Here is a 15,355-nt window from a genome sequence, read left to right on the forward strand (position 1 = left end):
AACCAAAAAAAAAAAAACTATGAATCACTTTTGTTTGTAGTTTAAATCTCGCGCCGTCACGTTCTTTCCGTCTGCAAACCTCTACTTCTAAATGCACTACTACTATCTCTACTACTGTTAGGGCCACATTAAAAAAAAGTTCGTTTCTATTTTGGGATTAAGGTCGATACTTCGAGTTTAGAAACATTATTTGAAAAACATTATTTGAAAAAGTTTTTTTTCTTAATGCGGCCACAAGACCCGGCCTCAGTGTCCGCGGAAGTTTCAGAAAATCCTCGTCCTCGGGGAACCCCTGAATGCATCATTACCCGGGGAAATCAAACAAGTCTCGCAGTTCTCTGTGTTCGGGTAAATAAATAAATAATTTCTCGCTGTAGTTTGAAGTTAGAGCGAGTAGTTAATATGTTTTTCTTATCTATGCTGCTTCTTTATTAACTACTTAATTGCTACTGCCTTGTAATTTCAAAGAGTTAAGCGAACCGCAGTAAGCGACGCGTTAAGCTAGTCTGCTAACCTTCAGCTGATGCCTGCAGTCGGGTAAAATGTGCTCGGGTTGTCCTTCCTGATCGTTTCTAAAAGAACATTAATGTCGTGCCAAACTCAATTTAAAAAGTAATTTCTTTATCGCCAGGTCCTGTTTGGTTAGACACAGCGTAGCTGTAAGTTGGATATTCAATTAAGTGAGAGAAGTCAATAACGTTACACCAAGCGACTCCTATAATTGGCCTTGCTTATCTTCTAACTCCAGAAAACACTACGGTGGGTGGTAACAAGCACTGCGCACTGTTTATTCAAATAAGAATTTCACTGAAATAAGGCTTGGTGGTTGGACTGTGTTCGAGTTGAATTTACGAAAACGCCTTTACCTGTTGCTTTAGGTTTTGATTTTCAGGTTTACCTAATAATTTGTTAATTATTTAAGAAGCATAAAGACTTTTGTTTCAAATCTTGTTGAGTGATGATGCTCTTGTTGTTCTTGTGTCACACAATATGGACAGTAACCTCCTTGGACATGTGAGCATGGGCAGCCGAAGCGACTGCACCAGTGACCCAGATGAGGAGCTGCCTGTGTTTGACTTCCTCCAGCCAGCCTCCCACAGACGTGCAGAGAAACCAGACTTGGTCGACTTTGATGGTTCTGATGCTGCAGCAGCAGCTGTCGCCTCCCCAGGGAGGGGGAGTGGTGGTGTGTGCATGGGAATGGCTAATGTAATGATAATCAGCAGCAGTTCCGATGATGATGATGCACCTTATGTTCCTTTGGCACAAAGAATCAAGGCAAAGCGAGACAATGTGATTAGCGCCTCCTCCATCGTGACTAACGAGAACGATGCTGAGCACTGTTTGCTGCTCTGTCTGGCCAGCTCACAGTTTTCTGGCCAGAATGGCTTTCCAGAGTCAGAGTGCCCGCTCGGCTCACATCAGGTGAGAAAAATGAGCCGTGGACAGGAGCTTCCTCTGAAAGGAGCAAGAAACACAGACACTTCTCCTTCCAAGAGGAAACTTGGCAAGCGAACGGTTGAGGGGATCCAGGCCTCCAGGGAAGTGGCTCTGAGTAAAAGGGAGGCTAAGAAGAGACAGCAGCCAGACAAGGATGTGCTCAGGGAGGAACGAGAGAGACAGAAAATGGAGAGGAAAGCTCTGGCAGAGGCAGCTAGGGCCCTGAGGCCAGAGGAATGTATGACGCATATGGTGGTGGTGGTGGATCCAGGTACATTATACTTGGCAATGTAGATAAATGCAGATCATTACAAATTTTATTTTAAACTGCACATGCAGCCAGTCTTTCATCTGCAGTATTATTGAAGTCATTAAATGTGCTAATTGTGGCTGTAATTGTGCTGAGTGTGTTTGTGTGCGCAGCTCTCCTACAGCTGGAAGGAGGCGGCACTTTGCTGGCCTCGTTACAGGCTCTGGGTTGTAGCTGCGCCATCAAGAAACAATCCCTCCCACGCAGTGTGAGCTGGATGAGAAGAGCTCCCTGTGCGCAGGTGATAAGACACATGCGATATTTTTCTCTTTACCTCACTTTACTCAAAGTGAAGCATGAATGTGAACTTGTCAAATTTGCTGTAATTGCCATAACTGAATGAGAAGTGGTTTCACGAGTGCTTATTTAGCAGTAACACCTTTTACTATCTTCGCCATGTTTCAGGGAGATGAAGGAGCATCTGTACCAGAGGCCTATGTTGTGATACAGATGACAGTGGAGGACTTCATTACTTTGATCCACAACTACGTTCAGGTTTGTTGTGGGTGCTGATGATATGCTTGAAGGATCAACAGAGCAGAACCACTGCTTCTTCTACTGTTTAGAAGAAGTCTAGATGAAGCATAACTGCATCTGATCAGAAACTAGGTGAGTTTAGGAACAACAGGAAGAAAACGGAGAAGGCAAAAGGCAAGCGCCAATTAGAAAATGACATTAGGTAATGTTAAAGGAGTTATGTATTTTGGCCATTAGGGTAAAAAAAAAAACCACACAAATGATAAAAACTTTCATCGGTCCATTAAAAAAAAAAAAAAAAAAAAAAGATCAGATGGTTCAAACCATAAAAATTCTCTGTGAGTCAACAGTGCTAACCATAGAACAATAAAAAATGAGGATGAGTGTGAAAATATTTTGAGAAAAATATTTATTTATTCTTTACTTATTTAAGAGGGTGAGTAACATACTTCCCTTGACCTACAACCATTCATGTAACTATTTAACTTTTTTCTCTGCTTGTTCTATCGCAGTGCTTTCTAACATTCACACACATTCACACACATTCACACTCCAATGGCTGCATTGGAACTTTGGGTTGCTATCTTGCCCAAGGATATTTGGCATGGAGACTGGAACAGCCAGAGATTGACCCACCAACCTTCCGATTAGTAGCTTTATAGCTATTGCTAATTTCTACCCTTAGAAAACCACCTGCAGCGCTGCTTATATGTACAGCTAGTGTGAGCTTAAACATCGATGACATCCACGTTTTGTACATCAACCAAGAAAATTAGATTATGCTAAACATGTACAAATGGTCAACTCCAAGCTAACGAATTCCCCATAAAATGTAAATATGTTTAAAAAAAATTACAAATATAGTCCCATTTAACAAAAGACTTACTACATTTCTTAAACGGGTAGTTTTAGCAGTAGTTTTCAACAAACCTTACTAAGACTAGGGTAAATTATGTATTTGTAGCCAACTGTTTTCAGTAGTGGATTCATGTTCTTGGTGGTATAGAATGATTTTTATTGCAGAAAGACACTGAGATGAAAGGTGTTGTCTTATTTATGTTTTTTGAATAACATGTACAACACTGGAGCTTCATGGCACAGAGAAATGATAGGTATGAGGTTTTCAATATTCAATACACACAATCATAAATTGTGTGTATTGAATATATTGTAATTGTGAGTGTAGCGAAAAACTGACTCAGAAAATTGCTTATGCAGGACATGGCAAACAAGAAAATATGTTATTACGTGTAAGAAATAAAGGTAAACATTTACATAATTTTCATTCTTTCTTGTCATTAGTTGCATAGTATAATTCATTTTAAAGAGTTCTAATTGCATATCAATAGAGTTAATTTTTTTCCTAATATCTACCTCCCTGTCTAATCCAGAGTGAGAGGCATGGCAGACCAGACTGTGGGTCCACATTGACATTCTGGGTCCAGGAGCAGCAGAGGCGTCACCTTGGCAAGACCCTTAGCCTAGCAATTATTGAGCTTGAGAAATACTTCAGGTAACATTTGAAGGTTGAGCTGTAGAACATTTTAACTGATAATTTGGTTATTGTTGCTCTATAGCATGTGCTATCGTTGTATTTAGCCCCTCTATTAATGAGATAGTTGTTCATCTGGCTCAGGGTAGATCAAATTTTAATTAATTTAATTATGAAGTTCCACGGGGTTCTGTGGTAGGACCAATTCTCTTTACATTACAAATGCTTCCCTTGGGCAGTGTAATTAGAAAGCCCAGCATACATTTTCACTCCTGTGCAGCTGACTTGATCTATCTATGAAACCAGATAAAACAAACCAGTTAGATAAACTGCAGGAATGTCTTCATGACATAAGGACCCTGATGACCTAAAATGTTTTGCTTCTAAATTCAGCTGAGGTCAATGTACTCGGCCACCAAAAATCTCAAAAATATGGTCTCTAACCAGGTGCTTACTATGGGATGGCATTACTTTGACCTCCAGTAACACTGTGAGGAATCTTGGAATCGGTTTTCACCAGGTTATGTCCTTCAATGCACGTATTAAAAAATATGTTTGACTTTCTTCCATTCGCAATATCTCTAAAATTAGAAACACCCTATTTCAAAGTGACACTAAAAAACTAGCTCATGCATTTATTACTTCTAGGATGGACTACTGTAATTTGTTGTTATCAGGATTTCCTAAAAAACTCCCTGAAAAGCTTTCAGTTGATCCAAAATGACTGGGAAAGAGAGCATATTTCAGACGATATTAGACTGGAGGCTTACTTATGATTCCCAGACAATTTAAGTAAAAAGTAAGAAAGTAGAATGGGAGGCAGAGCCTTCAGCTTTTAGGCTCCTCTTCTGTGAGACCAGCTTCCAATTTAGATTCAGGAGACAGACAGCCTCTCTCTACTTTTAATATTAGGCTTCAAACTTTCCTTTTTGTTAAAGCATATATTTAGGGCTGGATCAGGTCACCCTGAATCCTCCCTTAGTTACACTGCAATAAGCCTAGGGTGCTGGGGGAGTCCCATGATGATGAGTTTTTCCTTCCCACTGTCACCAAAGTGCCTGCTCATAGGGGATCATATGATTGTTGGGATTTCTCTGTATTTCTTTGTATTTTTGTCTTGTATTTGGGTCTTTGCCTTACAATATTAAGTGCTTTGAGGCGACTGTTGTTAAATTAAATATATCACCAAATAGATAATCTCTCAGGCTTTATTACTTTTCTTTCTCACTATGAAAAAACCCTTTTTTTTAATGATCACTACCAGAAACAACACCACCCAGTCATGAAAGCTCTTATTAAAACCCATTTGATGTAAAATGCAAAAGAATATTTTTTTGAAACCCATCTTCTTTAATGTATTTTTCAAAAGTATCATGATCCATTTTAAAGTTGCCCCCCCAAAGAAAAAAAAAGGCTCATTTTTTAAGTTGAATAATTTAAAAGCCCTGTGACTTTGACTACATCAACACTTGTGGTGGTATCTGTTTCTCAGGAGGCAGAAGGTCAGGAGATTGATTCCACATGCCCAAGTGTCCTTGAGCTACATGCTCACCCCAGAGCAATGAACTGTGACTGTGTGGGTCTGTCAGTGAGCTGTATGAATGTGTGTGTGAATATGAATGTGGCTGGTGGTAAGAAGCACTTTGAATGCTCAATTAGAGCAGGAAAGCTGTAAGTAAACACTAAAGTAACATCTGGAACTAATTAAAAAACTGAAAGATACTGAAATTAAAATGATAAATATTTACCAAAATTGGGAAATTAATGTGTTACAACTACCAATTAAATACAAATAAACGAGTACCGCCCAATTAATCAAAATCTAAAAACGATACAATAAGGAACTTAAATGTGCAATCAATATATGCAATGAGGTGGTAAAGATTTTCTGTATCTATCTTTGCGACAACTGAGCTAAAACGTGTGAGAGAACGAGTTCAGCTGCAAGAAGCGCAGAGAATGGTCTGTCCTTTACACCGGTTTTATGGTCCTACAAAGGTGTCTCTTTGTGTAACTTGCATAATAGTATAGAGTAAAGTGCTTCATAAAGTGTTTAAAAACAACAAGGCAAGCACTCAGAAACGGCATAACTGCGTAAACACACGGCTGTCTGAAAATATGGCAAGCATCACTGTGTAATCTGGAAAACCTCTGGTGGAAATGCTGTGAGGAATAGGTGTGAAGAGAGTAAATGCATCAATGAAGGTCCTGAGCATTAATGTCTAAAATGACCAAAAATGTTTTTTCACAAGATCACAGAAATCACAAAAACAGAAGCATCTTCGAGAGGCTGTTGCAGGGGAGGAGACGCGGGGAAGTAAAGCCAAGAGGAGAAAGAAGAATGGTGGAGCTGGTGTACTGCCTGAGGTGTCGCGCGTTGACGTAGAGGAGGTAGGTTAGGTGGTTGACACAGCACAATTTATAATTATATAGAAAAAATATAAAATTAAAGAGCTTTTGTATTAATTAAACAATTCCCATGCAACTGAATCAATATATCCCTTAAATATAATAGGTGTGGGAAAAATGAACGTACATGGCCATGTGTGGAAAAAGTGATTGCTACCCCTAAGAAATCACTTAAATGGAAACTGCATGACAAAGTGGAGTAGACCAAAAGATCCTAAAAAGCTAGACATCATGCTGTAATCCAAGGCAAGTCAGCAACAAATGAGAAATAAAGCCATTGAAATTCCAGTCTGGAAGTAATAAATGCATGAACTAGTTTTTCAGTGTCACTCTGAGACAGCAATATTGTGCAAATGGAAGAAAGCAGTCTAACATATTTGTTTAATATGTGCATTGAAGGACATATCCTGGTTAAAAATGACTCCCAGCTCCCTCACAGTGTTACTGGAGGCCAATGTAATGACATCCATAATAAGCATCTGGTATGATACCGTATGACTTTTAAGAGTACCAGAACCTTAGGTAGAGCAGGGCGATATGACCAAAAATATTTATCACGATATACATTTGAAAATTTGCGATAACGATATAACTGACGATATAATTGACACTGGACAAAATACTTTACAACTCCACAATTTTATTAGTGCAAAAAAACCCAAAACAACAACATTAATGTATTTTCACTTAAGCAAGCAGCTGTTTTTTATGTGCATTAAAGTTATATAAAAATGTAACAGTGCAAATTCCTTGCTGAAAGTTTAACCAAAAGGCATTTCCAGTGGAAACTGGCCGACATATCCTCAGCATAACCATGTATAATATCCACAGAACTTAAAAAGATGTTATACACACACAATACGGTAATATTATGTTGAAGCACAGTACGTATCACTCCGCCGAGGCTCCTGCCTACGATAGCCGTAATGCTCCGACAATCCATCAAGCGGTGCGGGTTCATACCTTAGCCAAGTCGTACTAAAACATGACAGAGTTTCCAGCGCCGTGTACCACATAAAATCGTTTCAAGGTCAGTAAACACAACCAGAATTCATACATAAGGCCCACGGGATTATAAGGGGCACTGTCGATTTTCAGAAAAATCAAAGGATTTTAAGTGTGCCGTATTTTCCACAAAACACGGTAATAACGATGGTCCGGTAGCATGCTCTACCAAAAATAGTGCAGCATTTTTACAAACCAGTTCTGGTGCATCCGTTTCATTTAACGATCCGCTTTCGCTCTTCTCATTCTCCGTCGCCGCCATGCTTTTTCCGCCGTGTGTATGAAAACAAAGGCACGCGCGTTTTACCCATATTCTATCGCGATATTTAATTTTTCATATCGTTGCCCAACATTATACCGGTATTACCGTGAACGGTATGATATGGCCCAGCCCTAACCTCAGGGTTATCTGAATTTAGAAGCAGGAAATTAGTGGCCATCCAGGTCTTTATGTCTTTAGGACATTCCTGCAGTTTAACTAATTGGTGTGTATTATCTGGCTTCATGGTTAAATAAACTTGGGTGTCATCTGCATATCAGTGAAAATGTGTGGTATGCCCTCTAATGATACCTCCGCTAAGATAGGACTGCCTTTAACAGTCTTGATCAGTGATCAACAGTAAGATATTATAGCTTTACTAGTTATCTGCTTTAATCTTTTAAATTAGGACTACGCTTCCTCCTCATTGTCATCCAGCCATCCTGTTTTCCTGGCTGCTCGGGACAGTGTTCTGGGGGAGACGCTACCTTTTGTTGCACCTGCGTTTTTCAAGGGTGTGAAGCTGGGTCTCAAATTCAAATATTGGCCTCCAGGACTGCAAACACACTACATGGATTACAAGTATCATTATTGCTACAGGAGACCAAGAAGTAAACTAAACATCTGACACAATGAGGAGGAAAATGCAGGAGGAACAGGCCATGGTACCAGCAGGTTTGCTATGAGCTAAGCTAGTGAATCCCTAAATACACAGTGAGTGAATATTTAAAATTAAATAATTTAAAATGTAAAACTTCTTTGTGTGTTTTGGATAAAGTGTGTGAAGATGACACTGTGAAATAGGATCTTATCTAGTTTTTAATACACTTGGCTATACAAATAAGCTACACAAAAACACCACTGTGTTGTAACAGGAAGTGATACCATACCGCAGAGAGCCAACACCAAGCAGAGCGCCATCCAGAGGAGTGTCAGAGTGACTCACTGACAGCTATTGATTGCTGCTAAGGATGGGCCAACCAGTTATTAGGTTTAGGGGGGAGTCACTTTTTCACACAGTGAAAGGGGCAGACCTACGTGGCGTAGGTCTGCCCCCGCCCCCCCCCCCCCCAACAATAAACACCTGCATTTTGTATTTACTTGTGCTATTTTTGTCTAATGTTTAATGTTGAAATTTGTTTAATGATGTGAATCATTAAGTGTGAGAAACATTAAAAAAAGGGAAATGAAGAAGGGTGCAAACACTTTTTCACACAACTGTAGGATGTTTATTTAGTTTTTTTTATAGCGGTCTACAATTTCAAGGATCTCTGGCTGCAGTGGCAAACATGTTGATTTATACTGAAGAGTCTGGTGTGTTTTCAAGGGGCAAATTAAATCACGGTTATTATTTTGCTTAGGCTTATAGTGATTCATGTTTGTTTTCTAATATCCCTTCAGGCAATGGTGCATCTCCAGCTTCACACTGGTGTCTCAGTCTGCTTCTTTTGTACCTGGAGGGACTTCTCGGATCACATCACCATGACAACCAAAGCAGTTGCAGAGGCCCCTTTCAAGTGAGCAACTGTTTTTTTTTCTCTCTCATCACAGTTCAGCTTAACACCACCTCTGCCAGATCAAACAGTCATTTCCCATGTTTCCCTGTTTTTTCAGGAGAGAGAGGGAAACGACTGGCTTTTCCTTCTACCTAGAAAGTGAGTGGGCAGGGGGCCAGCGGGTGGATAGAGGTGGTAAGGGCCTGCTGCAGGTGTGGAAGAGACAGATCCAGCAGTTCAACAGAGTGAGCCCAGACATGGCTGCTGCCATCTTGGCAGCTTATCCCTCTCCACAGCTGCTCAAGAAGGTACAAGCTTGATTATAGCAACAGCTTACTGACAAGACCATGGTAAAGAATATATAATTCTGCCTTTCTGTTCTACTCCTGCTTCTGTTTGTAATTAGAACAGTTCTATCAGATTCTTCTCACATGAAAAAATATTTTCTATTCTTATGGCAACAACAACCCCCAATTCACAGCTTGTAGGACTTAAAGGATCCACTGCTAACCTCTTACTGCGTTGCTCAGAACACAGTTGCAGAGAATTAATTTAGGTTTTTCACTGAAGTTCCATATATCGGAGCTCTGCTATAGAGGTGGGAATCACCATACATCCCACGATACGATATTATCACAATACTTAACGCACAATACAATATTATTGCAATTTTTTAAAATATTTTGCGATATTCAGATTCTGTACATAAAGGTAAACTTTATCAATATTCATTTTATCTAATATCAAAGTCTCACACTCAGTCTTTCTCTCATTTCAGTTTTATTGTTGACAAACTGAACGGTTTGTATTACAGTCTAGTCCAACTTAACTGAACGCAACCATCTGGTACAATTATAGCTATTCTGAACTATGCACTTTATGAAAACTATGCAGCCCCTTCAGCAACTGAAGAATTTGAAAGTAAATTAAAACAAAATATAATTTTACATTAAATAAAAAAGTTTTAAACTTAATTAAAATAAAACATGTCTTAAATTAAAATAAGTAAACTGTCATGTTTATTGCTGCCAAAAAACAAGTTAAACACATTTGGACAGTGAAGGAATGTCAGGATTCTTGCTCAGAAAAAGGATCAACATGCTCTGAAGTCAGAGCACAAAAACCTTTTTTTAACAAAATATCGATTTCTGCTGTCCCTGTATCGATACATTATTAGCAAACAAAATATCACCATACTACACAGTATCGATTTTCCCCCCCACCCCTACTCTGCTACAGTCTTTATGTTAAGGCAGGTTCACATTGGCTGCTTGAAAGTCAAACAATGTAATGTAATATTTGATCATTTTATTTACAGACTGAGGTAATTTTCTTTTTAACCTTTCTTTGATGGTTTGAAGTCCTTCTCTGGATTATCTTCACGTTTGTCATTCATTGAGTTGAGTTATCTTTATCTAATATTAGAATTTGATCCTAAACATTAAATATGTTCAGTAGACAAAAATATAAAATATACAAAAAAAACAACTTTTTCTGCATTACAGTAACAATCTTGTATATTTTTGATAAGCTACATACTTGATACTTGACTAGAGTTAGCAACAAAAGTCTGATGCCAGGCGTTCAATTTGGGGATGGATTGCTGCCTGAAGTGGGAGAAGAGTGGAGTCGGACACTGACAGATGGAGTGGCGCAGTGATGCAGGTGCTGTACTGGTCTGTTGTGCTGAAGAGACAGCTGAGCGTGAAAGCAAAGCTTTTGATTTCAATAGCAAAATTCTGAAAATGTGGTACTATAGGAAGCAAATGTATCAAGGTTGTAATTCTTCCTGAACTGATGAGAATTGCATAAATATACAAGTCTTCTCATCTGTTTTTTTTTTAGTGCTGTCAGTGTTGATCTTGTTAAAACGACGTTGACGGCGCTAACGTGTTGACACCGTGTGTCGCCCGCGCACGGGGTGATCCACGCTAACTCGCTAACGGAGATTTGCTGCGTTAATGCGGTTATGGTGTTAACGTCATTTTAATGAGATTAATTCTGACAGCAATACTGTTTTTACATGTTGATAAAAGATGATGGCCGTAAGAAAACTACAAATGGCACAGCAAAACTACACGGGGAAGAGGGCCCCATGTAGTTTTTATCCCAACTTTTTGATATTGAAGGCATCAAGAGTTGGGTATGAAGGTATACTTTACATTTCTGGTATTGTGACGTTTTTAGTTCCTACCCTCAGCTATGGCCATGAGTGATTAAAAGAATAAAACACACACAAATGAACTTCCTCTGAGGTGTGTGTGGTCTCAGTCTTTTTAGGTGTATTTTTGCCAAATGGGTGTTTTTTAAAATCCACAAATATTTACCACAACATGAAATGGTAGGGGACCAATAACTGGAATTATTAACAGTAATGTGCTTTCAGAAGTCCTACTGCTTGTTTTTATGTTCTGTCTCTGGCTTGTGAAGCCGATTTTGAATTATAGGGGCCCTATTATACAGTGGCTTGCAAAAGTATTCGGCCCCCTTGAACTTTTCCACATTTTGTCACATTACAGCTGCAAACATGAATCAATTTTATTGGAATTCCACGTGAAAGACCAACACAAAGTGGTGTACATGTGAGAAGTGGAACGAAAATCATACATGATTCCAAACATTTTTTACAAATAAATAACTGCAAAGTGGGGTGTGCATAATTATTCAGCCCCCTTTTGTCTGAGTGCAGTCAGCTGCCCATAGACATTGCCTGATGAGTGCTAATGACTAAATAGAGTGCACCTGTGTGTAATCAGTACAAATACAGCTGCTCTGTGACGGCCTTAGAGGTTGTCTAAGAGAATATTGGGAGCAACAACACCATGAAGTCCAAGGAACACACCAGACAGGGATAAAGTTATTGAGAAATTTAAAGCAGGCTTAGGCTACAAAAAGATTTCCCAAGCCTTGAACATCTCACGGAGCACTGTTCAAGCAATCATTCAGAAATGGAAGTAGTAGGGCACAACTGTAAAGCTACCAAGACAAGGCTGTCCACCTAAACTCACAGGCCGAACAAGGAGAGCGCTGATCAGAAATGCAGCCAAGAGGCCCATGGTGACTCTGGACGAGCTGCAGAGATCTACAGCTCAGGTGGGGGAATCTGTCCATAGGACAACTATTAGTCGTGCTCTGCACAAAGTTGGTCTTTATGGAAGAGTGGCAAGAAGAAAGCCATTGTTAACAGAAAACCATAAGAAGTCCCGTTTGCAGTTTGCCACAAGCCATGTGGGGGACACAGCAAACATGTGGAAGAAGCTGCTCTGGTCAGATGAGACCAACATGGAACTTTTTGGCCAAAATGCAAAACGCTATGTGTGTAGGAAAACTAACACTGCATATCACTCTGAACACACCATCCCCACTGTCAAATATGGTGGTGGCAGCATCATGCTCTGGAGGGCTTCTCTTCAGCAGGGACAGGGAAGCTGGTCAGAGTTGATGGGAAGATGGATGGAGCCAAATACAGGGCAGTCTTGGAAGAAAACCTCTTGGAGTCTGCAAAAGACTTGAGACTGGGGCGGAGCTTCACCTTCTAGCAGGACAACGACCCTAAACATAAAGCCAGGGCAACAATGGGATGGTTTAAAACAAAACATATCCATGTGTTAGAATGACCCAGTCAAAGTCCAGATCTAAATCCAATCGAGAATCTGTGGCAAGATCTGAAAACTGCTGTTCACAAACGCTGTCCATCTAATCTGAGTGAGCTGGAGCTGTTTTGCAAAGATTTCAGTCTGTAGATGTGCAAAGCTGGTAGAGACAGACCCTAAAAGACTGGCAGCTGTAATTGCAGCAAAAGGTGGTTCTACAAAGTATTGACTCAGGGGGCTGAATAATTACGCAGACCCGACTTTGCAGTTATTTATTTGTAAAAAATGTTTGGAATCATGTATGATTTTTGTTCCACTTCTCACGTGTACACCACTTTGTGTTGGTCTTTCACGTGGAATTCCAATAAAACTGATTCATGTTTGTGGCTGTAATGTGACAAAATGTAGAAAAGTTCAAGGGGGCCGAATACTTTTGCAAGCCACTGTATGTAAGACAAAACTGACATATCTTCCGTTGCAAACCACTTTCTCCCAGTTGTGCATCTCTTGTTTTTTTTGGAAGCTGGCACGTTGTGCTGTCACTGCTACCGCTGGGTTGAACACTTGGCGTACGAGCTTGTTGTTTTTAATTTTTTACCATGATTTTATTGACTTTACAGAGGGGGGTATTGCAACAGTTGGAAAAGATCATTTTGTTGGGCACTCAAAGCGCTTTATACAGCTAATTCATTCACCCAATCACACAAGCACTTCTAAACTTAAGTGCTAAGTAGCTAACATTCATACACATTCACACTCCGATGGATGCATCGGAGAGCAACATGGGGTTAGTATCTTGCCCAAGGATATTTGGCATGCAGACTGGAGCAGCCTGGGATCGAACCACCGACCTTCTGGTTAGTGGCTGATCCGCTCTGCCACCTGAGCTACAGCCACCCCAAGTAGAGTACAAAGCATTATTTTTCAAATCCTGTTGATGTGTGATCACCTCTATTTGCTCTATCCTGCATACATTTGCGTCTTTTCATAGACTTTGCAAGCAAAACAATTACATACAAACTTCACTTTGTGTTTGGTCTGTGGTCATCATTGGCGGCATGAAGAGCTTAGGCTTTTTTATTACTTTATTTATCACAATGTTAAGTGCAGCCTATAAGATTTCTCGGATGTGAGTCAACACATCACAAGGCACATCTGCAAACATGTCAGTTTATTTGCTAATACTTGATATTTCCTGGTCTGTTTGTAGGCTTACAACCTGTGCAGGACGAAACAAGAGAAGATCTCTTTGCTCTCTGACCTACTGATCCGGAGAGGAGAAGGTGTCACTTCCACCACTCGTAGGATTGGTCCGGAGCTCTCCAGACGCATCTTCCTGACAATGAGCTCCTGTGACCCAGAACTGAGTCTAGACTCTAATCTCTGAAATTTGAATTTGATTTTGTGGCCCACCTGCTTTGAGTTGGCAGTTTGTGGTCATATCTTTGAATTTAATACTATGTAATTAAAGTTCAGATTTTTAAAACTTTTATTTATGTATTAAAGTTTTATTCAAATAACAGTTTTGAAGACCACTATAAGATATGCACATCAACCATACTTAATTGATTCTGGGGGAAATTGTGTTACAGCTCACTTTAAGCGTTAGTGAGGTGACTGATTTTAGGCTACGTCCACACGTACCCGGGTATTTTTGAAAACGCAGATTTTTCTATGCGTTTGCACCTTTCGTCCACACGTAAACGGCGTTTTCGGTCACTGGAAACGGAGATTTTTAAAAACTCTGGCCAGGGTGGATATTTTTGAAAACTCAGTTTTTGCATTTAAGTGTGGATGAGAAAAACGGAGAAAACGCAGCGTCAAAGTTGTGCGCCTTTTTTGACGTCACACTGTGCGCCACGTTATTGTTTCGGTGAAATGAATTTCTACAATACTGTTACTGTTAATTGTTCTCTCTGCAGTGTTTAAATGCTTACATATACACACACAGTTACTGTCCCTCCACACATACGACTCTGTTCTGCTTCTATGCTCCAGCTTTGTTTACTTTTTCCCACCGAGGCTTCTAGACTTCTGATTGGCCAACATTTCTGCACGATTAGGAATATAGCGCCACCTGCTGCTTTGGCATGTTCCTAGCAGCGTTTTCCTTCATTTCTGCCTTTACGCGTGGACGGGATTATTTTTTTAAAACGAAAACGGAAAATCTCCATTTTCAAAAATACCCGTGGACGTAGCCTTAATCTTTGGCACTGTTTTATTTACACATGTATTCCCTCCCTGCTTCATAGCATTGAAAGACACCTTCATTTGTGATAACTTTGAGTTATTTGAAACACATGTTGAAATATCCGTCATCTCACTTCAAAGACCAAACCTGCCATATCCGTCTAAATCATGTTTCACAAACATGTAAGAAACATATTAAATATATTATTGTAAAATTAGAACAGTCACAATTTATCATTTCATCCACATCTGTTTCCAATCACTGGACCTTAAGCCTCACCCACAGTGCTCAGGTGGCACGCCCCAACACAATGATATTGACCAATCAGCTGAAAGGAAAAAATTTCTGGTCAAAATTCGTATTTGCAAGTTGAAACTCACAAACGAGGGAACTTGAGCGCAGAGTTTTACGCTTTGTATCTGTAAACAGACCTTGACAAAAAAAATGTGTAACTTGTGTAATTTTTTCATTTTCAAACATAAATCTTTTTTAGACATACACAAATTCTTATCTATATACAAAAATTGTATCTGTAAACAGATCTTGACAAAATGCACAAAGACACAATTTTCAGATATTTTTGTTTACAACGTTACAAAACTCAGTTCACAACTACACAGTCTGATTTACAAGTACAAAATATTTATGACCACAATTTGAGCCCATTACGTGTGAATAATGTA

At 39.6% G+C, this 15,355-nt stretch overlaps 1 protein-coding gene across 3 annotated transcripts; it reads left to right on the top strand.

Moving 5' to 3' along the window:
* Positions 1–214: 214 nt before the first annotated feature.
* Positions 215–14,001, top strand: eme1 (essential meiotic structure-specific endonuclease 1). Of its 3 annotated transcripts, none has more exons than XM_085170356.1 (10): positions 275–348; positions 632–759; positions 999–1,711; positions 1,864–1,991; positions 2,156–2,245; positions 3,619–3,740; positions 5,972–6,110; positions 8,794–8,909; positions 9,007–9,196; positions 13,692–14,001. In XM_085170356.1, the coding sequence occupies exons 3-10, from the start codon at positions 1,021–1,023 to the stop codon at positions 13,866–13,868; spliced, it is 1,653 nt and encodes a 550-aa protein (XP_085026482.1). In that variant the 5' UTR covers positions 275–348; positions 632–759; positions 999–1,020; the 3' UTR covers positions 13,869–14,001. The 3 variants fall into 3 exon arrangements, with proteins under 3 accessions (XP_085026480.1, XP_085026482.1, XP_085026481.1); XM_085170355.1 differs by lacking the exon at positions 275–348 and adding an exon at positions 361–537; XM_085170354.1 differs by lacking the exon at positions 632–759 and having other exon boundaries at positions 215–348.
* The last annotated feature ends 1,354 nt before the right edge of the window (positions 14,002–15,355 follow it).

Source organism: Neolamprologus multifasciatus, chromosome 8 (genome assembly GCF_963576455.1).
Source record: "Neolamprologus multifasciatus chromosome 8, fNeoMul1.2, whole genome shotgun sequence".
In the NCBI taxonomy this organism is placed as follows: Eukaryota; Metazoa; Chordata; class Actinopteri; order Cichliformes; family Cichlidae; genus Neolamprologus; species Neolamprologus multifasciatus.

What these genes read in the sequence shown, in the direction of transcription:
- eme1 (XM_085170354.1), top strand. Translation starts at nt 1,021, where the DNA reads ATGGGCAGCCGAAGCGACTGCACCAGTGACCCAGATGAGGAGCTGCCT. An exon ending in GAAGAGCTCCCTGTGCGCAG is followed by an intron (nt 1,992 to 2,155) that starts GTGATAAGACAC and finishes GCCATGTTTCAG; the next exon opens with GGAGATGAAGGAGCATCTGT. An exon ending in GAGCTTGAGAAATACTTCAG is followed by an intron (nt 3,741 to 5,971) that starts GTAACATTTGAA and finishes TTTTTTCACAAG; the next exon opens with ATCACAGAAATCACAAAAAC.